At 38.1% G+C, this 26,243-nt stretch overlaps 1 protein-coding gene across 1 annotated transcript in view; it reads right to left on the bottom strand.

Annotated features, from left to right (window-relative positions):
- The window catches only part of LOC131751125 (protein FRA10AC1), a 48,979-nt gene that overhangs the window by 14,287 nt on the left and 8,449 nt on the right, over positions 1 to 26,243 (bottom strand). Inside the window, exons 6-10 of the mRNA XM_067025035.1 lie at positions 25,249 to 25,332; positions 24,133 to 24,217; positions 4,416 to 4,461; positions 2,218 to 2,331; positions 884 to 926 (exon numbers count right to left, since the gene is read on the bottom strand). Of these exons, the coding sequence (XP_066881136.1) occupies positions 884 to 926; positions 2,218 to 2,331; positions 4,416 to 4,461; positions 24,133 to 24,217; positions 25,249 to 25,332 (372 nt within the window). The remainder of the gene's footprint in view (positions 1 to 883; positions 927 to 2,217; positions 2,332 to 4,415; positions 4,462 to 24,132; positions 24,218 to 25,248; positions 25,333 to 26,243) is intronic.

Below are 26,243 nucleotides of genomic sequence, written 5' to 3'. Positions count from 1 at the left end.
TTTTTATTTTTAATAGCTAAAATACTAGATAAAGCTCATTTAGAACACAGCTGATTTTAAATTAATATACTAATATATACATTTTATAAAGTTGCAGAATCTTACTGTTAAGACTTTCAAGTGTTACTCAGGACATGAAACTTGACCACTACAATCATGCCAGGTTACACAGATTTTGTCTGAACATCTGCAATGCCAGGGACTTCATTATGCTTGACTTACCATACGCCAGACACTGTGTCAAGCACTTTATATGCATTTTCATTTAACCCCACAATAACCTTAGTATGCTCATTTTTAGAGATAATAAAATTGAGTCTTACAGAGGTTAAGTAGCTTGCCCAAGAAGACAAGTAAGTGGATTAGCTGAGAGGAATACATAGGAAAGCCTACTATCTATATATACTGCACAAGGCAGAACACTGATACTCCTCCACCATTCAGTATGGCAGACACAGTCTAGCTCATTCAATTGGAGCCTGATTTTAACATCTAAAATGAGTATAGAGGTATAATCCTTTGTAAGAATGACAAACTCTAATTAAAACAATGCTTAAATGAGACAAAGGAATCACTTTATGAAGATCTGCTTTACAATATAGTTTCTAAGAATATTACAGTATCTGAACACTGATTCCAAACCAAAAATTCTACCATCTATCTACCACCCTGCACAGACCTTCACATTTAAAACTGCTTGACTAGAGTTAGGCGTGACAAACTTCCAGTTCCCTGGTTTATGTGGTCATATGGTAATGGTGGATTTTATATACAATCAACTAATTCAACCATCAACCACTCAAGTCTACTTTAGATATCCAGTGCAGGTGACTACGTCCAAGACTACTAAATTTAACAACCACATTTTAAAAGATCATATTACCTGTGATGAAAATTTAATTTAAAGGAACATTCTTGGCATAATCCTAAAAAAAAAAAAGAAAAAGAAAAAGAAACACCACGGAATTACTAAATTTTAATAACTGCACTGCTGCTACTTTACTTTTAATATCATAAATTGTCATTTTTCCTTACATTCCTTTACTGTAAGAAGGGAAACAAATAATCTGAAGAAAACAATCTGATTCTCTCCCACCTCAAAAAATGTATATATAATAAAAATTGTATTAGAATGCTTGAGAAATTGAAAGTATTTTGCCATTGCTTTAGAAAATGGTGCTGTCAAGTTATTCAAAAAGCAAACTGTTTCACAGGCAGAAATGTATCTCACATCAAAAACATCTAATAACAATAGTGTGGGTATAGTCATTTCCTCTGAAGTACTCTAAGAGTTTTCAAATGTAAAAGAACTTTCAAAAAAGTTCCTCTAGGGCTTCCCTGGTGGCACAGTGGTTGAGAGTCCAATGCAGGGGATGTGGGTTCGTGCCTTGGTCCAGGAAGATCCCACATGCCACGGAGCGGCTAGGCCCGTGAGCCATGGCCGCTGAGCCTGTACGTCCGGAGCCTGTGCTCCACAACGGGAGAGGCCACACACACACAAAAAGTTCCTCTATTGTGGTCTCTTTTTTGCTTTAATCTCAGTTCACACTAGTTGACTCTTCCTCATAAGCACTTCCAGGAAGAACTCAGACACCAACCTTCATTGGTGTGTACCAAGTAGCATATGGGGAAATCCTTGATTTCTACCTGGAGTGGGCAGACACTCTAAGGGCACACGTATTTAGGAACCAGAGAAGGTTGTTAACATGATGCAGAGAAGAAGCTGACACATAAAAGACTAGCTTAGGAGTAAAAAAAAGAATGAGCAACAGATCCTAAAACATGTATATTAAGAGAAACTTTTGTATTCTGGGTTATAATCCTAAACTTTTAAGACTGATATCAAGAACAATCGGCTCTCCTAAATTTTTTCTTTATTGACAGTCAATAAAGTCTACACCATAATAATATGGCTATCAGCTAATGCGAGATTTTATATTGCCTTTTCTGATACTTTGCATCTCACTGCACTGGTGACATTCTCAAATTAATGGAAAGAGGTCTTCACTTCACGAATTACTGGTTTACATTTGGCATTAGAACTATTTCCCCTAATGTCACTCTTGCAACTTTCAGAAGCTCTGAGAAAAAAAGAGTTTCCAAGAAGATACATTAAAAATTTTTAATTGAATCTTAAATTAGCCTATATATTTAAAAATCTAAATTACTAGATAAACTTTGAAGAAATCAATCATACCCCACCTAAAGTCAACTTACTTAATTTAACAAGCGCATTTCTCTTTTCACCATGCTCAATATAACCAAAATTAACTTCCCAACTCTTTAAGCCTTCTTTTTTATCACAACATTTATTTCCACAGCAAAACTGGCCTGCAAATAAAGGAAGGAATATTAGCTATGATGGTTGGTGACAATATTTATCTATACAATCTGGTTATTATCTCTGAAATTTACTCAACATACATACATAACATACATATATAAATTCCTAGCTCTATATAAAATAATCACTAAAAAAATGACCACAATAATTGTGGTATGTTCAACAATCAAATCAAATTACTGAATGAACTGTTAAAAAAAAAAAAACAGTTTCAGAATTCTTTACCTGATAGATAGTTGACTATCTATCAAGTTGACTGTTTATATTACGATACAGTTTTAGTGACTCCGTGTGAGGGAATCTTACACTTTGGAAGATGGAAGTACGAAAAAAGTGTATTCACTAATACCCTAAAAGAATAAGTATATTTTCCAAAGTACATGCACTTATACCTGGGACAATCTTTTTCAATATTTAATAATATTAAAATTGAAAATTTTAATACGGCATTTAAGTACCAGCATAAAATGACATTTAAAGCACATTTTAACCAGCATTTTGAGATTAAGTAGAATGAGTAATCAAACCTGATGCTCTAAATTTCAGAATTACTTGACACTAAAATCAACGTCTTATTATATCCATTGTATATTAAAACCTTATGCAAAAAAAGGACTAATATTGATGATCCAAGAGGGAAAAAAAAAAAACTACTCAACATTAACTTTAACAGAAAAAGACAAGATCAAACTTATTTGCACAAACTAAAAAAAAGCATTTATATCTCAATAATTTGCACCAACAGGAACTGACTTTTTTCATAAAAAAGAAACTGTCAAAATGAATTTTGAAAATTACCAGTTCAAAGGCTGATAACTTTTCTAAATTGGCATTGTTTTACTCATTCCAAATAAATACTTCATTAAATCTGTATGTGTTTAGCAATGGCTCTATTGTTAAAAAAGCACCAAGATTCAATCACAGCAAATAGCTTTCTTTCCCCTTCTCAATTAAAACTTTTTTCAATTACATGAATTTAGAGAATGTCCATCCATTTTTTTTAAAGGCAGCATTACTTACTGTCACTTGAAAATTCCATTCAGTAAAAGTATAAAATTTTAAAATTGTGACAGACATTTCAACAGTTCTCATTGTCTTAGGTAAAAGCACAAACTAAAATGTAATGCTAAGAAAAGTTAAAAATAGCTTTAAAATTATTCTTTTTCCTTCTCCTCTATAGTACCTTTAGGACTGATCTTAATTTATGCAAGATGTATATGAGCCATACTGACAGCATAAATGTTTAATCATTTAAAAATGAAAACTTTATTTTCAAAGATTTAAAAAAATTTTTTAGTTTAAAATTATTTCCTTAATGTTCCTATGTAGTTTTCAGAAGCATTAACACTTAAAATGCAATCACCAATTAAGAGCTAATTTTATAGCATGAGATAGTATAGAGATTAACACTTAAATGCAATCACCAATAAAGAGCTAATTTTATAGAATGAGGTAGAAATTAACACTTAAATGCAATCACCAATAATACAAAGCTAATTTTATAGCATGAGATAGTATAGAAATATTAAATTTTCAGAAAAATTTTATGAATAGATTACTATGCATAGAAAAAGCATTTACTGACCTTCTACCAAATGCATGTTCTTTTTCTGTAAGACTAAATATTTGGGCTCAAACTCAGTGACTCCCTAAGAATTAGCCTGTGTAAAAATTCTATTAGGTTCAAAATAATACTTAATTTCTATCTGCAAAATGTGGATTTGACTGGAATACAGTAATACCAACACATTATTCCAAAAATTAATAAAGAGAAAAACTCAAGTATTCATCTGTTGATAGTTTCCTTCCTAGGAAACTTTTAACTCTGAACATTTTCTACTTATCTGCAATTGAGTATCCTAGAAGCAAAAATTCTAAATGTAAAAATCGTTAAAGCATTATATTTTGAACTTTGTTAGCAATATATCATTAATACACCTTCTCTAATTTTACTTTGTATTTTGTAGATAATCAATTATTGTATACATTAGGAATAATCTTACCCAATGACTTCAATAATATAACAAAATAACCATATCCTATTAAAAACTAAAATAAAAAAAAGAATTACCTTTCCCTGAAATTACTTCTTTTTCTACTCGCCACCTAAATCCAAACTGACAAAAAAAATACATTTATGCCAGAGTAAATTTAAACAATATTTAAATTGTAGATAAATCTTAACATGGAGCCAATAATTAACATGACACTTACTAATCTAAAAAGTAAACCTAATTCCCCTCATGATAGTTTTTTCTCTCCTTATAGGATTTCAGGTACTTAAAAACACATCTGAACAATTACCAAATTTTCTGTTAAGGAACAATCCTCTTTACTTTTTAAAAAAGTTTATTTATTCATTTTTGGCTGTGTTGGGTCTTCAAAGCTGTGTGCAGGCTTTCTCTAGTTGCTGCGAGCAGGGCCTACTCTTCATTGCAGTGCACAGGCTTCTCACTGCAGTGGCTTCTCTTGTTGCAAAGCATAGGCTCTAGGTGCATGGGCTTGAGTAGTTGTGGCATGTGGGCTCAGTAGTTGTGGCACACAGGCTTAGTTGCTCCGTGGCATGTGGGATCTTCCTGGCCCAGGGCTTGAACCTGTGTCCCCTGCATTGGCAGGTAGATTCTTAACCACTGTGCCACCAGGGAAGTCCGATCCTCTTTACTTTTAGACTTCTTATTAAAAGTTATAGGTGCCAGGCACAAGGTATGTAAATTAACAAAAAATATATACTGTTCTATGACACTGACAGAAAAAAAAGAAGTTACAGTACAATAAAGAAGCAGTATACTATAATATGAGAGTACAGTCTTTGGAGTCAGATGGTTTGGGTTTATGTCTTACCTCCATTGCTTGATAGCTATATAATACTGGACAAGTTATTTAATCTATTTGTGACTCAGTTGCCTCATATAGAGATAACACGAGTACTACTGCTTTGGGTTAAGACATTTAAATGGAATAATACATATAAAGTACTTATAATAGTATCTAGTGTATAGTACACCAGGGGTTAGCAGATAATGGTCTACAGGCCTGCTGTCTATTTTTATAAATAAAGTTTTAATGGAACACAACCACAACCATTCATTTGTACATGGCTCTGTTCCCATTACAACAGCACAGTAATGAACAGAAAGAGCAATGGTACCAGTCTGGAGCCCTAAAGTGGAAAGTTGTTAAATTTCCCTCCAGATTCCTAAACATAACTTTATAGTTGACCATGAACATGGGGTTTAGGGGCACTGACCACTACACAATTGAAAATCTGAGCATAAATTTACACTTAGCCCTCCAAATCCAGGGTTCCACACCTGCAAACTCAACCAACCACAGACTGTGTAGTACTACAGTATGTATTTAGTTAAAGAATCCGCACAGTTCAAACCCATGTTGTTCAAGGGTCAACTGTATTTGCTTTTTGACTAAAAATGATACAACGTTAAAATGTTTTCTCTACTATCTTATAAGACTCACATTCATATGCTAAATTACTATAATTTTAGTAAATGGTTTAGTTTTCTATTCAATTTACCATATAATTAAAAGCTCAGCTCTAGAATCATGCTGACCCAATGCAAGCTGTATCATTCATTAACTAGCTGTGAGGTTGGGAAAGTTACTTAATTTCTCAGTCTATTTCCTTTTTATGAGTAAAATCCTAATCTCATAGGTTGTAGTAATTAAGAAAGATAATTCAGATGAAGTGTTCAATGCCTGGTTAACTTTGCTTATTTTATTTTATTTTTTAATCATCTATTATTTGAATTAGGCAACTTTGTATTTTGAATGCAAATGAGGGCTCAAAATATTTCAAAATATTCTAACTGAAAATAAAATAAAATCCCCCAGTCTAGGAAAAAAAGAAATAAAAAATTCAAAATAACTCTGTATGTAATTCTATTTTTAAGCCCATACATCTGTGTGAGGATTGTTTGTCATCCAACAGATGTTGGAATGTCTACTGAAGCACAGTCAAATGTGTACAGCAACAGTTCCCAAACTTTTTCTTTCATTCATTAATCTATTCAACAAATAATTATTAAGCAACTACTTACTGGCTTGGCACTCTGCTGAGAGTATAAAGTGATTATTAAAATAAGTGTCTGTCACCAAGAAGGTTATAATCTTATGGCAGATAAGAAATGTAACCAACAACTACAATATGTCCTACTAGTTAAAGATTGCATAGAGGTTTTGCCTCAATATGTTTTTCTATTCTTTCCTGACAAATATTCCTGTTGATACGCTGGATTAAACACTTGAATTACTCAGGGTGTGGTGCTTAAACCTCCTTTTCTTCTCACTCTACCCTCTAGAACAAGGTCACACATGCAAGCAAGAGAGAAGTATCCTGACTTCCTGACAACACAAAGTTCCATGACCATCCACTTGGACTTTATGTGAAAGGAAAACAAACTTGTAGTTCATTTAAGCCATTGTTATTTGGGACTGCTTGCTGGTCCCTGTAGGTGAATCTTACCCTAACTGATACAATGATCCAACCAAATTATCAATGATGAAAGGGAAAAAGCAACAAAGAAGGAAATGGGGGTGTGAAACAAAGGCTGGAATTCACTAAAAATGCCCTAAGTATCTACTATATATATTAGGCACTTAGCTAGGAGCTTGTTAATTAAAAATGAATAAAACACTGTCTTTGTATAAGTAAAACTATAAGAAAATGCATAGTAGCAAGAAAGTCAACAGCATTACTCTTTCTCCAAAATAGTATGCCAAAAAAACCAATCATTATCTTTGCCAAGAAGATCCCCCTGGTATGTGTGGAGCAAGATATGGAAAATCTCTGTACCTTTCCCTCAATTTTGCCATGAACTTAAAACTGCTCTAAAAAACAGCCTTAAGAAAAAAGATGTCCCTCTCTCCATATTTCCTATTTCTCTAGGACCTATATTCAAAACCTGCAAGTAATATGTGATTTCTTACTTGCACTTACCCTGGTATCTAACTAACTCATCATGTTCTAACAGAAAAACACATCTTGTTTCAAGATTATGCACTTTATTTAATTTATTTAAATTATTTATTATTTATTTTTGGCTGCATGGGGTCTTCGCTGCTGCATGTGGGCTTCTCTAGTTGTGTCGAGTGGGGGCTACTCTTCGTTGCGGTGCACGGGCTTCTCACTGCGGTGGTTTCTCTTGCTGCGGAACACAGGCTCTAGGTGCACAGGCTTCAGTAGTTGTGGCTCATGGGTTCAGCAACTCCGTGTCATGTGGGATCTTCCCGGACCAGGGATTGAACCCATGTCCCCTGCACTGGCAGGCGGATTCTTAACCACTGCGCCACCAGGGAAGTCCCTATGCACTATAAAGTATGATTTCCAGTAATATACTGTGTTTTTATAAATGGGGAGTACAAATATTTAACTATTTACGTCCACTTTCTTCCCTCAACTATAGTTTTTTTTGAGGGCAGACACCATGCTTTAACCCATAGCACCCAGCCCAGTCCTCTATAAATACTGGAAAACAATCAACAAATGAACTAGGGTTGAAAAAGTTTTGTTATATGCTCCTTGAAAGACCTATACTTCACCCTCAACTTGCAGTATAATACCTCCAAGTAACTCCAACTGCTGTGGTGCTTTTTGGATTCAATATGGTCAATAACTATTAGAGAGATGAGAGATAGTTTACAAGAAACTGAGGAAGTTTTGGGGATACACCAAGTGCTGGGGTTTGTAAACAGGGTTATAAAAATGTACACTACTACTATCTATAAGAATACTGTGAAGCAACCCACATATTAAAGGCACTAGTGAAAAATTATTAAACCAATTATGGTTCTGAGATTTAACTATTTAAATGAAAAGAAATCCTTAGGATAAACAAATCTAAGATAGTTTTTTAGGGATTTCCCTGGTGGCGCAGTGGTTAAGAATCTGCCTGCTGATCCAAGGGACACAGGTTCGAGGCCTGGTCCGGGAAGATCCCACATGCCACGGAGCAACTAAGCCCATGTACACAACTACTGAGCCTGTGCTCTAGAGCCCAAGAGCCACAGCTACTGAAGCCCACACACCTAGAGCCTGTGCTCTGCAACAGGAGAAGCCACTGCAAGGTGAAGCCCGCACACCACAACAAAGAGTAGCTCCCGCTCACCGCAACTAGAGAAAGCCTGTGCGCAGCAACGAAGACCCAATGCAGCCAAAAATAAATAATTTTTTTTTTTTTTTAAAGCTTTTTAGGGCTTCCCTGGTGGTGCACTGGTTGAGAGTCCGCCTGCTGACGCAGGGGACACAGGTTCGTGCCCCGATCTGGGAAGATCCCACATGCCACAGAGCGGCTAGGCCCATAAGCCATGGCCACTGAGCCTGCACGTCCAGAGCCTGTGCTCCGCGATGGGAGAGGCCACAACAGTGAGAGGCCCGCGTACCACAAAAAAAAAAAAAAAAAAAAAAAAAAAAAGCTTTTTAAATAGGTTATCTTTCTTAATACAATACAGATGTACACTATCCAAAACATACAGATTTATGCAACATTCCTTCCCCTCCCATTTTAAACTGAGATCATTTGTTTCTGGGTCAATTTATCTATCAGTAGCTAAAAATGTGAAAAATGAGATTAGAGGAGGCAATCAAAATGGCAGAGAGACATGAAGCTCACCTCCTCCCACAAATACAACAAAAATACATCTACTCGTGGAACAATTCTCAGAGAATACCTACTGAAAGCTTGGAGATCCTATACAACCAGAGCTGCAAGAAAGATCCCCACATAACTGGGGAAGACAAAGGGAACAGGGAGAAGAAGAGGAATTGGGATGAGACCTACACCTCTGGTAGGGAGCTGTGAAAAAGGAAAGGTCCCCTCACCCTGGGAACCTCCTTCACCAGCTAGGAGGTCTGCTGGGACAGATAGGGAGCTTCAGAGGCTCGAGAGAAGAGTACGGGAGCTGGTCTGCAGCCCTGCAGGGTGAAGAAAGACCAGTATAGACAGTCCTCGCCATGTCGCTGCACTTCCTAGCCAGAGACACATGCCTGAAGTGCACAGCAACTGGGTAGTGAAACTTCGGCTTCAGTGGACAGACTTGGGAAGAGGACTTGGTTTGGCTGCATGGAAACAGCCTCAAGGGCCAGGAGTATGGCTTGGGCCAAAACTGGGCGTGTGCACAGGACAGAGTGGTTCTGCCATAGCAGCCTCATTATCAGCATGCTTGCAATGGGGCATAGCTCCGGCAACTGTGGGTTTTGCAAACTCTGTGGGTGCACACACGTGGAGGAAGGGCTGAAATCTGAGCCAATTACTGGAGCTTCCACAGTGGGCACACTTTCAGTAGGTTTTCGCATCAGTGGCTTTGTGAGCATGCATACATGCCTAAGGGACCTCCAAGCCGATTACTGGTGCTACCACAGAGGAACCAGCCACTGAAGGCAGTGCCAACAACAGTGATCTTTGTGGGTGCATGCACCAGGTGGCAGGCAGCATCAGAGTTGCACGTCCCAGTGGACAGCTCCTGGGGAAGAATACACAGCAGTTCCTTTCCCAGAGAGAGTGCTCCAGTCCCACCTACCTCACACTGCAGCTTAGAACCTGACCTGGGTGGGGACTTCTACTCCTACAACTGGGGAGCAGACCCTGCCCCTGACAGGGCTGTGACAACCACAGAGCAAAGAGGAGGCCCTGCCCAACATCCAGTGCAGGCTCTGATCACAACACCACCAAACACACTGCCATCAAGGGGATAAGGGCCAACACACCCTGAGAAAAGATATGGCAAGAATCCTACCAAAAACAACCTTGCACCAAGAATACTGGACTCCCACAGTCTACAGGGGCACTCTGACATAAGAATAGCCACAGTAGATAACTGTTTCTCCTGAATTCATAGAGTCAAAGAAATATAAATAAAATGAAAAAACAAAGGAACTATTTCCAATTAAAAGAACAAGAGAAATCCCCTGAAAGCACAATGAAACAGACTTCTCCAGTCTACTAGACCCCAAGCTCAAAAAGGAGGTGATAAAAATGCTGAAGGAATTAAGAAAGACTATTGATAGAAATGCAGATCACCACAACAAGGAACTAGAAACTATAAAGAGGAGCCAGTCAAAATTAGACAACCCAATTGCCAAGATGAAAACCAAGCAAAAGGCAATAAATAGCAAACTAAATAAGGTAGAAGAATGAATAAGTAGGGGGGGGGGCGGAGAGAAGATGGCAGAAGAGTAAAACGCGGAGATCATCTTCCTCCCCACAAATACATCAGAAATACATCTACACGTGGAACTGCTCCTATAGAACACCCACTGAATGCTGGCAGAAGACCTCAGACCTCCCAAAAGGCAACAACCTCCCCACGTACCTGGGAAGGGCAAAACAAAAAAGAATAAACAGAGACAAAAGAATAGGGACGGGACCTGCACCAGTGGGAGGGAGCTGTGAAGGAGGAAAGGTTCCCACACACTAGGAGCCCGTTTACGGGTGGAGACTGCGGGTGGCGGAGGAGGGGAGCTTCAAAGCCGCGGAGGAGAGCGCAGTAACAGGGTGCGGAGGGCAAAGCAGAGAGATTCACGCAGAGGACCGGTGCCAACCAGCACTCACCAGCCCGAGAGGCTTGTCTGCTCACCGGTGGGGGTTGGGGGGCTTCGGCTGGAAGCCGTGAGAGGACTGGGGTTGGCGGCGTGAACACAGCCTGAAGGGGTTAGCGCACCACGGCTAGCCAGGAGGGAGTCCAGGAGAAGTCTGGAGCTGCCGAAGAGGCAAGAGACCTTTTCTTCCCTCTTTGGTTCCTGGGACGCAAGGAGAGGGGATTAAGTGTGCCGCTTAAAGGAGCTCCACAAAGGAGCTGCGAGTCGTGGCTGTCTGCACAGACACCAGAGATGGGCGTGGGACGCTACGGCTGCTGCTGCCGCCTCCAAGAAGCCTGTGTGTGAGCACAGGTCACTCTCCACACCTCCTCTCCCGGGAGGCTGTGCAGCCTGCTACTACCGGGGTCCCGCGATCCAGGGTCAGCTTCCCCGGGAGAACGTGCGGCGCACCTCGGGCTGGTGCAGCGTCACGCCGGCCTCTGCTGCTGCGGGCTCAACCTGCATCTGTGCCCCTCCCTACCCCCGGCCTGAGTGAGCCAGAGCCCCCGAATCAGCTGCTCCTTTAACCCCGTCCTGTCTGAGCAAAAAGCAGACGGCCTTGGACGACCTACCCGAAGAGGCAGGGCCAAGTCCAAAGCTGAACACCAGGAGCTATGCAAACAAAGAGGAGAGGGGGAGGTCTCTCCCAGCAGCCTCAGAAGCAGCAGATTAAAGCTCCAGTCAGCTTGAAGTGCGCTGCATCTGTGGAATACCTGAATAGACAGCAAATCATCCCAAATTGAGGAGGTGGACTTTGGAAGCAAGATATATTATTATTTTCCCCTTTTCCTCTTTTTGTGAGTATGTGTGTGCTGCTGTGTGAGATTTTGTCTGTATAGCTTTGCTTTCACCATTTGTCCTAGGGTTAGATCGACCCATGTTTTTGTTGTTGTTTTTTAATAAAATTTTTCTTCTTAATAATTATTTTTTATTTTAATTATTTTATCCTACTTTATTTTCTCTTTTCTTTCATTCTTCCTTCCTTCCTTTCTTCCTCCCTTCCTTCCTTCCTCCCTGTCTTCCACCCTTCCTTCCTTCCTTCCTTCCTCCTTTCCTTCCTTCCTTGCTTTCTTCCTTCATTAATTTCTTCCTTTCTTCCTTCATTTGTTCCTCCCTTCCTTCCTCCCTTTTTTCCTCTCTGCCTTCTTTCCTTCCTTCCTTTCTTTCCTTTCTATTTTTTCTCCCTTTTATTCTGAGCCATGTGGATTAAAGGCTCTTGGTGCCTCAGCCAGGCGTCAGGGCTGTGTCTCTGAGGTGGGAGAACCAACTTCAGGACACTGGTCCACAAGAGACCTCCCAGCTCCACGTAATATCAAATGGCGAAAATCTCCCAGAGATCTCCATCTCAACACCAAGACCCAGCTTCACTCAATGACCAGCAACCTACAGTGCTGGACACCCTATGCCCAACAAATAGCAAGACAGGACTACAGCCCCATCCATTAGCAAAGAGGCTGCCTAAAATCATAAGGCTACCAACATCCCAAAACACACCACCAGACGTGGACCTGCCCACCAGAAAGATAAGATCCAGCCTCATCCACCAGAACATTGGCACTAGTCCCCCCAACCAGGAAACCTACTCAACCCACTGAACTAACCTTAGCCACTGGGGACAGACACCAAAAACAATGGGAACTACGAACCTACAGCCTGCAAAAAGGAAACCCCAAACACAGTAAGGAAAATGAAAAGACAGAAAAACACATAGCAAATGAAGGAGCAAGGTAAAAACCCACCAGACCTAACAAATGAAGAGGAAATAGGCAGTCTACCTGAAAAAGAATTCAGAATAATGATAGTAAAGATGATCCAAAATCTTGGAAATAGAATAGACAAATTGCAAGAAACATTTAACAAGGACCTAGAAAAATTAAAGAGGAAGCAAGCAACAATGAGCAACACAATAAATGAAATTTAAAATACTTTAGATGGGATCAATAGCAGAATAACTGAGGCAGAAGAACGGATAAGTGACCTGGAAGATAAAATACTGGAAATAACTACTGCAGAGCAGAATAAAGAAAAAAGAATGAAAAGAACTGAGGACAGTCTCAGAGACCTCTGGGACAACGTTAAACGCACCAGCATTTGAATTATAGGGGTCCCAGAAGAAGAAGAGAAAAAGAAAGGGACTGAGAAAATATTTGAAGAGATTATAGTTGAAAACTTCCCTAATATGGGAAAGGAAATAGACAATCAAGTCCAGGAAGCAGAGAGAGTCCCATACAGGATAAATCCAAGGAGAAACACGCCAAGACACATATTAATCAAACTATAAAAAATTAATACAAAGAAAACACATTAAAAGCAGCAAGGGAAAAACAACAAATAAAACACAAGGGAATCCTCATGAGGTTAACAGCTGATCTTTCAGCAGAAACTCTGCAAGCCAGAGGGGAGTGGCAGGACAAATTTAAAGTGATGAAGGAGAAAAACCTACAACCAAGATTATTCTACCCAGCAAGGATCTCATCCAGGTTTGATGGAGAAATTAAAACCTTTACAGACAAGCAAAAGCTGAGAGAGTTCAGCACCACCAAACCAGCTCTACAACAAATGCTAAAGGAACTTCTCTAGGCAAGAAACACAAGAGAAGGAAAAGACCTACAAGAACAAACCGGAAACAATTAAGTAACTGGTAATAGGAACATACATATCGATAATTACCTTAAATGTAAATGGATTAAATGCTCCCACCAAAAGACAGACTGGCTGAATGGATACAAAAACAAGACCTGTATATATGCTGTCTACAAGAGACCCACTTCAGACCTAGGGACACATATAGACTGAAAGTGAGGGGAGGGAAAAAGATATTCCATGCAAATGGAAATGAGAAGAAAGCTTGAGCAGCAATTTTCATATCAGACAAAATAGACTTTAAAATAAAAACTATTACAAGAGACAATGAAGGACACTACCTAATGATCAAGGGATAGATTAAAATAAAAACTATTACAAGAGACAATGAAGGACACTACATAATGATCAAGGGATAGATCCATGAGGAAGATATTACAACTATAAATATTTATGCACCCAAAATAGGAGCACCTCAATACATAAGGCAAATACTAACAGCCATAAAAGGGGAAATTGACAGTAACACAATCATAGTAGGGGACTTTAACACTCCACTTTCACCAATGGACAGATCATCCAAAATGAAAATAAATAAGGAAACACAAGCTTTAAATGACACATTACAGAAGATGGACTTAATTGATATTTATAGGACATTCCATCCAAAAACAACAGAATACTTTTTTCTCAAGTGCTCATGGAACATTCTCCAGGATAGATCATATATTGGGTCACAAATCTAGCCTTAGTAAATTTAAGAAAATTGAAATCGTATTAAGTATCTTTTCCAACCACAACGCTATGAGACTAGATATCAATTACAGGAAAAGATCTGTAAAAAATACAAACACATGGAGGCTAAACAATACACTACTTAATAACGAAGTGATCACTGAAGAAATCAAAGAGGAAATCAAAAAATACTTAGAAACAAAAGACAATGGAGACACGAGGACCCAAAACCTATGGGATGCAGCAAAAGTAGTTCTAAGAGGGAAGTTTATAGCAAAACAATCCTACCTTAAGAAACAGAAAACATCTCGAATAAACAACCTAACTTTGCACCTAAAGCAATTAGAGAAAGAAGAACAAAAAGGAAAACCCAAAGTTAGCAGAAGGAAAGAAATCATAAAGATCCCATCAAAAATTAATGAAAAAGAAATGAAGGAAACAATAGCAAAGATCAATAAAAACTAAAAGATGGTTCTTTGAGAAGATAAACAAAATTGATAAACCATTAGCCAGATTCATCAAGAAAAAAAGGGAGAAGACTCAAATCAATAGAATTAGAAATGAAAAAGGAGATGTAACAACAGACACTGTAGAAATACAAATTATTAGAGATTACAAGCAACTGTATGCCAATAAAATGGACAACCTGAAAGAAATGGACAAGTTCATAGAAATGCACAACCTGTCGAGACTGAACCAGGAAGAAATAGAAAATATGAACAGACCAATCACAAGCACTGAAATTGAAACTGTGATTAAAAATCTTCCAACAAACAAAAGCCCAGGACCAGATGGCTTCACAGGAGAATTCTATCAAACATTTAGAGAAGAGCTAACACCTATCCTTCTCAAACTCTTCCAAAACATAGCAGAGGGAGGAACACTCCCAAACTCATTCTATGAGGCCACCATAACCCAGATACCAAAACCAGACAAAGATGTCACAAAGAAACAAAACTACAGGCCAATATCACTGATGAACATAGATAGAAAAATCCTCAACAAAATACTAGCAAACAGAATCCAACAGCACATTAAAAGGATCATACACCATGATCAAGTGGGGTTTATCCCAGGAATGCAAGGATTCTTCAATATACACAAATCAATCAACGTGATACACCATATCAACAAACTGAAAGAGAAAAACCATATGATCATCTCAATAGATGCAGAGAAAGCTTTTGACAAAATTCAACACCCATTTATGATAAAAACCCTGCAGAAAGTAGGCATACAGGGAACTTTCCTCAACATAATAAAGGCCATATATGACAAACCCACAGCCAGCATCGTTCTCAATGGTGAAAAACTGAAACCATTTCCACTAAGATCAGGAACAAGATAAGGCTGGCCACTCTCACCACTCTTATTCAACACAGTTTTGGAAGTTTAGCCACAGCAATCAGAGAAGAAAAAGAAATGAAAGGAATCCAAATCAGAAAAGAAGAAGTAAAACTGTCACTGGTTGCAGATGACATGATACTATATGTAGAGAATCCTAAGGATGCTACCAGAAAACTACTAGAGCTAATCAATGAATTTGGTAAAGTTGCAGGATACAAAAATCTCTGGCATTCTTATACACTAATGATGAAAAATCTGAGAGTGAAATTAAGAAAACACTCCCATTTACCACTGCAACAGAAAGAATAAAATATCTAGGAATAAACCTACCTAAGGAGACAAAAGACCTGTATGCAGAAATTTAGAAGACACTGATGAAAGAAATTAAAGATGATACAAACAGATGGAGAGATATACCATGTTCTTGGATTGGAAGAATCAACATTGTGAAAATGACTCTACTACCCAAAGCAATCTACAGATTCAATGCAATCCCTACCAAACTACCACTGGCATTCTTTACAGCACTAGAACAAAAAATTTCACAATTTGTATGGAAACACAAAAGACCCCGAATAGCCAAAGCAATCTTGAGAATGAAAAATGGAGCTGGAGGAATCAGGCTCCCTGACTTCAGATTATACTACAAAGCTACAGTAATCAAGACAGTATGGTACTGGCACAAAAATAGAAATATAGATCAATGGAACAGGATAGAAAGCCCAGAGATAAACCCACACAAATATGGTCACCTTATCTCTGATAAAGGAGGCAAGAATATACAGTGGAGAAAAGACAGCCTCTTCAATAAGTGGTGCTGGGAAAACTGGACAGCTACATGTAAAAGTATGAAATTAGAACACTCCCTAACACCATACACAAAAATAAACTCAAAATGGGTTAAAGACCTAAATGTGAGGTCAGACACTATCAAACTCTTAGAGGAAAACATAGGCAGAACACTCTATAACATAAATCACAGCAAGATCCTTTTTGACCCACCTCTTAGAGAAATGGAAATAAAAGCAAAAATAAACAAATGGGACCTAATGAAACTTAAAAGCTTTTGCATAGCAAAGGATACCATAAACAAGACCAAAAGACAACCCTCAGAATGGGAGAAAGTATTTGCAAATGAAGCAACTGACAAAGGATTAATCTCCAAAATTTATAAGCAACTCATGAAGCTCAATATCAAAAAAACAAACAACCCAATCCAAAAATGGGCAGAAGAACTAAATAGACATTTCTCCAAAGAAGATATACAGATTGCCAACAAACACATGAAAGAATGCTCAACATCATCAATCATTAGAGAAATGCAAATCAAAACTACAATGAGATATCATCTCACACCGGTCAGAATGGCCATCATCAAAAAATCTAGAAACAATAAATGCTGGAGAGGGTGTGGAGAAAAGGGAACACTCTTGCACTGCTGGTGGGAATGTAAATTGATACAGCCACTATGGAGAACAGTATGGAGGTTCCTTAAAAAACTACAGATAGAACTACCATATGACCCTACAATCCCACTACTGGGCATATACCCTAAGAAAACCATAATTCAAAAAGAGTCATGTACCAAAATGTTCATTGCAGCTCTATTTACAATAGGGAGGACATGGAAGCAACCTAAGTGTCCATCAACAGATGAATGGATAAAGAAGATGTGGCATATATATATACAATGGAATATTACTCAGCTGTAAAAAGAAATGAAACTGAGTTATTTGTAATGAGGTGGATAGACCTGGAGTCTGTCATACAGAGTGAAGTAAGTCAGAAGGAGAAAAACAAATACCATATGCTAACACATATATATGGAATCTAAGAGAAGAAAATGTCATGAAGAGACTAAGGGTAGGATGGGAATAAAACACAGACCTACTAGAGCATGGACTTGAGGATATGGGGAGGGGGAAGGGTAAGCTGTGACGAAGTGAGAGAGTGCCATGGACATATATACACTACCAAATGTACAACAGATAGCTAGTGGGAAGCAGCCGCATAGCACAGGGAGATCAGTTCGGTGCTTTGTGACCACCTAGAGGGGAGGGATAGGGAGGGTGGGAGGGAGGGAGACGCAAAAGGGAAGAGATATGGGAACATATGTATATGTATAACTGATTCACTTTGTTGTAAAGCAGAAACTAACACACCATTGTAAAACAGTTATACTCCAATGAAGATGTTAAAAAAAATGAATAAGTGATCTGGAAGACAGAATAATGGAAATCACGTATCAGAACAGCAGACAGAAAGACAAATGAAAAAAAAATGAAAGCAACATATGAGACTATGGGATAATATAAAGCATGCCACTCTACACACAAAAGGAATCCCAGAAGAAGAAGGAGGAAAGGGAATCAAGAATTTATTCGAAGGAATTATGGGTGAAAACTTCCCAAACCTAAAGAAGGAAACATATCCAGATACAGAAAGCACAGAGGGTCCCAAACAGACCTAGTCCAAGACATCATAATGGAAATGGCAAAAGTTAGAGAGGATTCTCAAGGCAGCAAAATAAAAACAGAGTCATTTACAAGGGAACCGCCATAAGGGTATCAGTTGATTTCTCTACAGAAACTGTGCATGCCAGAAGGGAGTGGCAAGATACATTTAAAGTCCTGAAAGGGAAAAACCTGCAACCTATGATACCCTACCCAGCAAGATTATCATTAAGCATGGAAGGAGAGAGAAAGAATTTCTCAAAGAAAAAATAAAAGAATACAGCAGCACGAAACCTACTCTAAAAGAAATACTGAAAGGTGCTCTCTAAGTAGAAAAGAAGCAGGAATCTATAAGAAATGGAAAATCACAATAGGAAAAGTAAATATATAAAAAGATTGAAGACCACTTAAATTAGGCAGTACACAGATAAAGAAACAATCAAAAAATTCTGTGCAAGCAATTATAATCACAATGAACAGTAAAAAGATAAACATGAAGATGAGAAACAGGACATCAAAATTGCAAAATGTGGAGGAGGGGAGTAAGAAAATGTAGATCTTTTAGAAAGTGTTTGAGCTGATATGACCATTAGTCTAAAGCAAGTAGATAGAGTTATGGGTTAACATACTTGAAAACCAGGGTAACCACAAGTCAAAAACATACAACAGATTCACAAAAACCAAAATGAAAGGAACTCAAGCATAATACAAAAGAAAACCATCAAAGCACAAAAGGAAAAACAAAAAGAAGAAGAAAGGAACAAAGAAGAAATACAAAATCAACAGGAAAACGGTTTAAAATGGCAATAAATACATTTATCAATAATTACTTTAAGTGTCAATGGACTAAAAACATTGATCAAAACACACAGAGTGGCAGACTGGAAAATAAAACAAGAACCTATAATATGCTGCCTACAGGAGACCCACTTTAGGGCTAAAGACACATATAGATTGAAAGTGAGGAGATGGAAAAAGATATTTCATGCAAATGGAAATGACAGGAAAGCAAGGGTAGCAATACTCATACCAGACTTTAAAACAAAGGCCATAAAGAAAGACGAAGAAGGACACTATATAATGATAAAAGGATCAATACAAGAAGAGGATATCACACTGGTTAACATATACACACCAAATATAGGAGCACCTAGATACATAAAACAAATACTAACAGACATAAAGGGAGAAACTGATGGGAATACAATAATAGTAGGAGACTTTTAACACCTCACTCACATCAATGGACAGATCTTTCAGAGAGAAAAGCAATAAGGCAACAGAGATCCCAAATGACACAATAGAACAGTTAGACTTAATTGACATCTACAGGATACTACATCCAAATAAAGCAGAAAACACATACTTTTCAAGCACCCATGGAACATTCTTTAGGACAGACCACATACTAGGACACAAAACAAGGCTCAACAAATTTAAGAGGATAGAAATTATTTCAAGCATCTTTTCTGACCACAACCACATGAAACTAGAAATCAACCACAGAAAGAGAAATGAGGGAAAAAAATATTACATGGAGACTAAACAATATGCTACTAAAAACCAATGGGTCAACAATGAAATCAAAGAGGAAATAAAAAATATCTCGAGACAACAACAATGAAAACACAACCATACAAAATCTATGGGATGCAGCAAAAGCAGTCCTTAGAGGGAAGTTCATAGCGATGCAGGCCTTCCTCAAAAAACAAGAAAACTAACAAATAAACAACCTAACCTACCACCTAAAAGAATTAGAAAAAGGAGAGCAAATAAAACCTGAAGTCATCAGAAGGAAGGAAATAATAAAGATCAGAGAAGAAATAAATAAAATAATGATTAAAAAACAACAGAAAAATCAATAATACCAAGAGCTGGTTTCTCGAACAGATAAACAAAATCAACAAACTTCTGGCCAGGCTCACCAAGAAGAAGAGAGGACCCAAATAAATAAAATGAAAGGGAGAAACAATAACCAACACTACAGAAATACAAAAAATCATAAGAAGATATTATGAACTGTTATATGCCAACAAAATGGACTACCTAGAAGAAATGGACAAGTTTCTAGAAACAGCCTGTAAAAACTGAATCAAGAAGAAACAGATGATTTGAACAGATCTATCACTAGAAGTGAAATAGAATCTGTAATTTGAAAAATTCCCTGCAAACAAAGGTCCAGGACTGGATGGCTTCATTGGGGAATTGCACCAAACATAGTGAGAAGAACTCATACTGATCCTTCTCAAACTCTCCCAAAAGACTGAAGAGGAGGGATTACTCCCAAAGCCATCTTATGAAGCCACCATCACCCTGACACCAAAACCAGACAAAGACACTAACAAAAAAGAAAATTACAGGAAAATATCTTTGATGAATATAGATGCAAAAATCCTTAACAAATATTAGCAAACTGAATCCAACAACCCATAAAAAGGATCATACAACATAGTTAAGTTGGGTTCATTCCAGGGTCACATGAATAATTCAACATATGCAAATCAATCAATCTGATATATCACATCAACAACAGACAAAAACCACATGATCATCTCAACAGATAAGGAAAAAGCATTTGATACAATTCAATATCCATTCATGATTAAAATCTCTCACCAAAGTGGGTATAGAGGGAACATATCTCAACATAATAAAAGCCATTTGTGACAAACACATAGCCAACATAATACTAAATGGTGAAAAGCTGAAAGCCTTCCTGCTAAAATCTGGAACAAGACAAGGATGTCCACTCTCACCACTTCTACTCAACACAGTATTGGAAGTCCTAGCCACAGCAGTCATATGAGAAAAATAAAAGTTATCCAAAATGGAAGGGAAAAGGTAAAATTGTCATTATGTGCAGATGACATGATACCCTATACAGAAAACCCTAAACTCTGCACAAAAACTACTAGATCTGATAAATGAATTCAGCAAGGTAGCAGAATACAACATCAATATACAGAAATCTGCTGTATTTCTTCATACTAACAATGAAATATCAGAAAGAGAAAGTAAAATAAATTCCCATTTAAAATCGCATCCAAAAAAATGAAAAATATCTAGGAATAAACCTAATCAAGGAGGTGAAAGACTTATATGGTGAGAACTATAAAACACTGGTAAAGGAAACAGAAGATGATTCAATGAAATTGGAGGATAGCCCATGCTCTTGCACTGGAAAACTTAATATAGTTAAAAATGGCCATACTACCCAAAGCAATCTACAGAGTAATGTGATCCCTATCAAATAACCCATGACATTTTTCACAGAACTAGAATAAATAGTCCTAAAATTTATATGTAATCACAAAAGACCCAGAATTTCCAAAGTAATCCTGAGGAAAAAGAACAAAGCTGGAGGCATAACCCTTCCAGACTTCAGACAATACTATAAAGCCACAGCAATCAAAACAGCATGATTCTGGCACAACACAGACATACAGATAAATGGAACAGAATAGAGCACCCAGAGATAAACCCACACACTATGGTCAATTAATCTTCGACAAAGGAGGTAAGAATATAAAACGGAGAAAAGACAGTCTCTTTAACAAGTGGTATTGGGAAAGCTGGACAGCCACATGTAAATCAATGAAGTTAGAACACACTCTAACACCATACACAAAAATAAACTAAAAATGGCTTAAAGACTTTAATATAAGACATGACACCATAAAACTCCTTGAAGAGAACATAGGCAAAATGTTCTCTGACATAAATCGTAGCAATATTTTCTTAGGTCTCACAAGGCAAAAGAAATAAAACCAAAAATAAACAAATGGGACCTAATTAAACTTAAAAACTTTTGCATAGCAAAGGAAACCAAAAACAAAATGAAAAGACAACCTATGGAATGGGAGAAAATAATTTGCAAATGATGAGACCAACAAGGGCTTAATTTCCAAAATACACAAACAGCTTACACAGCTCAATATTAAAAAAACCAAAAAACTCAATCAAAAAATGGGCAGACGGGGCTTCCCTGGTGGCACGGTGGTTGAGAGTCCACCTGCCGATGCAGGGGACACGGGTTCGTGCCCCGGTCCGGGAAGATCCCACATGCTGTGGAGCGGCTGGGCCCGTGAGCCATGGCCTCTGAGCCTGCGCTCCACAACGGGACAGGCCACAACAGTTGAGAGGCCTGCATACTACAAAAAAAAAAAAAAAAAAAAAAAAAAGGGTAGAAGCCCTAAATAGACATTTCTCCAAAGTAGACATCCATATGGCCAACAGGCATATGAAAAGATGCTCAACATTGCTAGTTATTAGGGAAATGCAAATCAAAACTACAATGAGGTATCACCTCACACCAGTCAGAATGGCTATTATCAAAAAGTATACAAATAATAAATGCTGGAGAGGGTGTGGAGAAAAGGGAACCCTCCTACACTGATGTTGGGAATGTAAACTGGTGCAGTCACTGTGGAAAAACAGTATGGAGTATGGAGGTTCCTTAAAGAACTAAAAATAAAGTTACTATATGATCCAGCAATCCCACTCCTAGGCATATATCTGGAAAAGATGAAAACTCTCATTTGAAAAGATACACCCCAACGTTCATAGCAGCACTATTTACAATAGCCAAGACATGGAAGCAACCTAAATGTCCAAGGACAGATAAATGGATAAAAAAGATGTGGTATATATATACAATGGAATATTACTTAGCCATAAAAAAGAATGAAATAATGCCATTTGCAGCAACATGGATGGACCTAGAAATGATCATATTAAGTAAAACAGAGAAAGACAAGTATTATATGATATCACTCATGGTGGATATCTAAAAATAGTACAAATGAACTTATTTATAAAACAGAAACAAACTCACAGACAGAAAACAAATGTATGGTTACCAAAGGGGAATATGGGGGGAGGGATAAATTATGAGTATGAGATTACAGATACACACTACCATATATAATATAAACAACAAGGATTTACTGGATAGCACAGAGAACAATATTTAATATCTTGTAATAACCTATGATGGAAAAGAATCAAAAAAAGGAAAAAAATATATATAACCAAATGATTTTGCTATACACCTGAAACGCAATATTGTAAATCAACTCTACTTCTATTTTTTAAAAATCACTTTAATATTAACTAAAATAGGACTTCCCTGGTGGCGCAGTGGTTAAGAATCCACCTGCCAATGCAGGGGACATGGGTTCGACCTCTAGTCCAGGAAGATCCCACATGCTGCGGAGCAACTAAGCCCGTGCGCCAAAACTACCGAGCCTGCGCTCTAGAGCCCATGCGCCACAACTACTGAGCCCACATGCCACAACTACTGAAGCCTGTGCGCCCTAGAGCTTGCACGTCGCAACTACTGAGCCCACGCACTGCAACTACTGAAGCCCATGTGCTCTAGGGCCCATGTGCCGCAACTACTGAGCCTGCGTGCTGCAACTACTAAAGCCCATGCACCTAGAGCCCATGCTCTGCAACAAGAGAAGCCACCACAATAAGAAGCCTGTGCACCGCAATGAAGAGTAGCCCCCACTCGCCACAACTAGAGAAAGCCTGCATGCAGCAATGAAGACCCAATGCAGCCAAAAATAAAATTAATTTTTAAAAAATTAACTAAAGTAAGATGTAAAGCGGGAAGGGAAATTTGCCATTATTAATTGGCACTGATAAGAGCTATTTTTACTAGCATAGACATTTACATAACAGAAGATGTGTATCTGCCTCTTTAAACGGTAATCCATTTGAAAAAAAAAAGCCTATCAATTTCAAATATCATTTGTGAAAGAAGACATCATTCAAAGTGTGAAATCATAATCACTAGAGGCTCTGGATTAGAGTCAGGATAAAACAAGATTCAGTAGCCACCTGTGTTTCATTTTAGACTTCATGTCTCAGCTCACCAAGAGGCACCCTTGACTTCGGGGCCTTTTGTAAATTCCACAGCTATCAAGGTTAAATGGTCCAAATGATACTTCATAGATGGAGGACAACTTAGAATTGAATTAGCATCTTAAAAGAATAATACAGGACACAACAGTATATTAAAACATAATACTATATGTGAATAAGAACCTTCTTCTATAAATATTTGGAAGGCATACCTTATTTTCTTTGTATCTGGTGAGATCTGCTACGCAGTATTCCTTGAATAATTTATCATAGTATTTCTTTGCAAGTCTCTTCTCCCTAGATTCATTAAAAAAATATAAATCTTACACATTTAGAAATTCAACCATTGTTTGCTACTTGCAGGCAATGTCAAATAAATAACACATATGATATAAACATTAATGTTTTAAAAGAGGTCTATTACTTACATGTGCATAGAATATCTGAATATTAACTATTAATAGTGGGTCTCTAGGGAGGGAAGCTGGAAGACTAATGGTCAAAGATGAGAAGGAGACTGACTCTTCACTTTGTACCCTCTGTAATGTTTGAATTTTTTTTTTTTTTTTTTGCGGTACGCGGGGCCTCTCACTGTTGTGGCCTCTCTCTTTGCAGAGCACAGGCTCCAGACACACAGGCTCAGCAGACATGGCTCACGGGCCCAGCTGCTCCACGGCATGTGGGAACCTCCCGGACTGGGGCAAGAACCCGTGTCCCCTGCATCGGCAGGCGGACTCTCAACTACTGTGCCACCAGGGAAGCCCTAATGTTTGAATTTTTAAAACCATTTTCAGGTTTTACGTTTTCCAAAAAAATTTTTTTTTTTTTGCGGTACGCGGGCCTCTCACTGTTGTGGCCTCTCCCGTTGCAGAGCACAGGCTCCGGACGTGCAGGCTAAGTGGCCATGGCTCATGGGCCCAGCCGCTCTGCGGCATGTGGGATCTTCCCAGACCGGGGCACGAACCCGTGTCCCCTGCATCGGCAGGCGGACTCTCAACCACTGTGCCACCAGGGAAGCCCTTCCCAAAATATTTTTAAAATTTAAAAAGAAGAGTACTACAAGACAACAAATAATATTGTAAAAATTTTATAAATTATTTTTTAAAGACAAAGTCAGGCAATGATAAGTCAGTTAAAATTGTTAAAAATTCCCAAAAGAATCAAACCAGATTCAATAATCTGAGGCACGGTTTTATGTTCTCGATTCAGAACTGTTCCATATAGGGGCCAAATGCTTTGGACAGGTGACAAAACAAGAAAACACTCAGGGAGCAGGAGAGATAGGACTATAGCATTTGATGCATTATGTCTCACACGGGTACAATTACCAATTCATGTCCATTTCATCCTCCTCATTCCATAGGAATCTGTGATTTTCTCGTATAACATCCATGTCTATCTTGTCATTTTCCCTGAAAAATAAAACAATTTCAAATTCAATATGAAAACAAAATTAGTCAAATTTAAGTTAAACAGTGTGTGAGATTTTTGAGCACCTGAGTAAAAATAAGATACACAAAGATAGTTTTATATGTATGTATGTATATTTATACAAAGTATTTCAGTATTTTCAAAAGGCAGTTATAAAGAGTGCTCCTACAGGGCTTCCCTGGTGGCGCAGTGGTTGAGAATCCGCCTGCCGATGCAGGAGACACGGGTTCGTGCCCTGGTCCGGGAAGATCCCACGTGCCGCGGAGCAACTAAGCCCGTGAGCCATGGCCGCTAGGCCTGCGCGTCCGGAGCCTGTGCTCCGCAACGGGAGAGGCCGCAACCGTGAGAGGCCCGCGTACCGCAAAAAAACAAACAAACAAAAAAAAAACAACAAAAAAAAAAAAACAAAAAAAAAAAAAAAAAAAAAAAAAAAGAGTGCTCCTACAGAAACAAATGGATAAGGAATCCACCCATCTCTAGAGCTGGTTCAATTATACAAGGGGTGTTAAATTACCATAACTAGGATGAGAAATCTGAATAAACACTAAATGGATAAAGATGAATGAAAATAAGTTTCAGAATCTAAAATAAGTAACACCATCCTATTGTGATCTAATTTTAAAAATATATAAAAATTTTTTCCACACCTCATTTTACTACAGCTTTCTAGGAAGACTGAGTAAGGAAGGAAGAGAACTGAAGATGATGTTTCAAGATGATAACAGATTGGGGACAGAACAAGGGACTGTTGAGAAATACAGGCTAAATTCAGAGGAGAGCTAAGTTTGGGGCTGATGAGCTGGTATAAAGTTTTTTAGGGCACTATCAACTCGGAAAATCGTTAAGTAAAGAGAAAAAAACCCACACAAAACCAAGAGGCTCTGACAGAAGA

This window comes from Kogia breviceps, chromosome 2 (assembly GCF_026419965.1).
Source record: "Kogia breviceps isolate mKogBre1 chromosome 2, mKogBre1 haplotype 1, whole genome shotgun sequence".
NCBI lineage: Eukaryota > Metazoa > Chordata > Mammalia > Artiodactyla > Physeteridae > Kogia > Kogia breviceps.
Note: the sequence above shows the minus strand (reverse complement) of the source record. Positions and strands in the feature narration are given on the sequence as shown.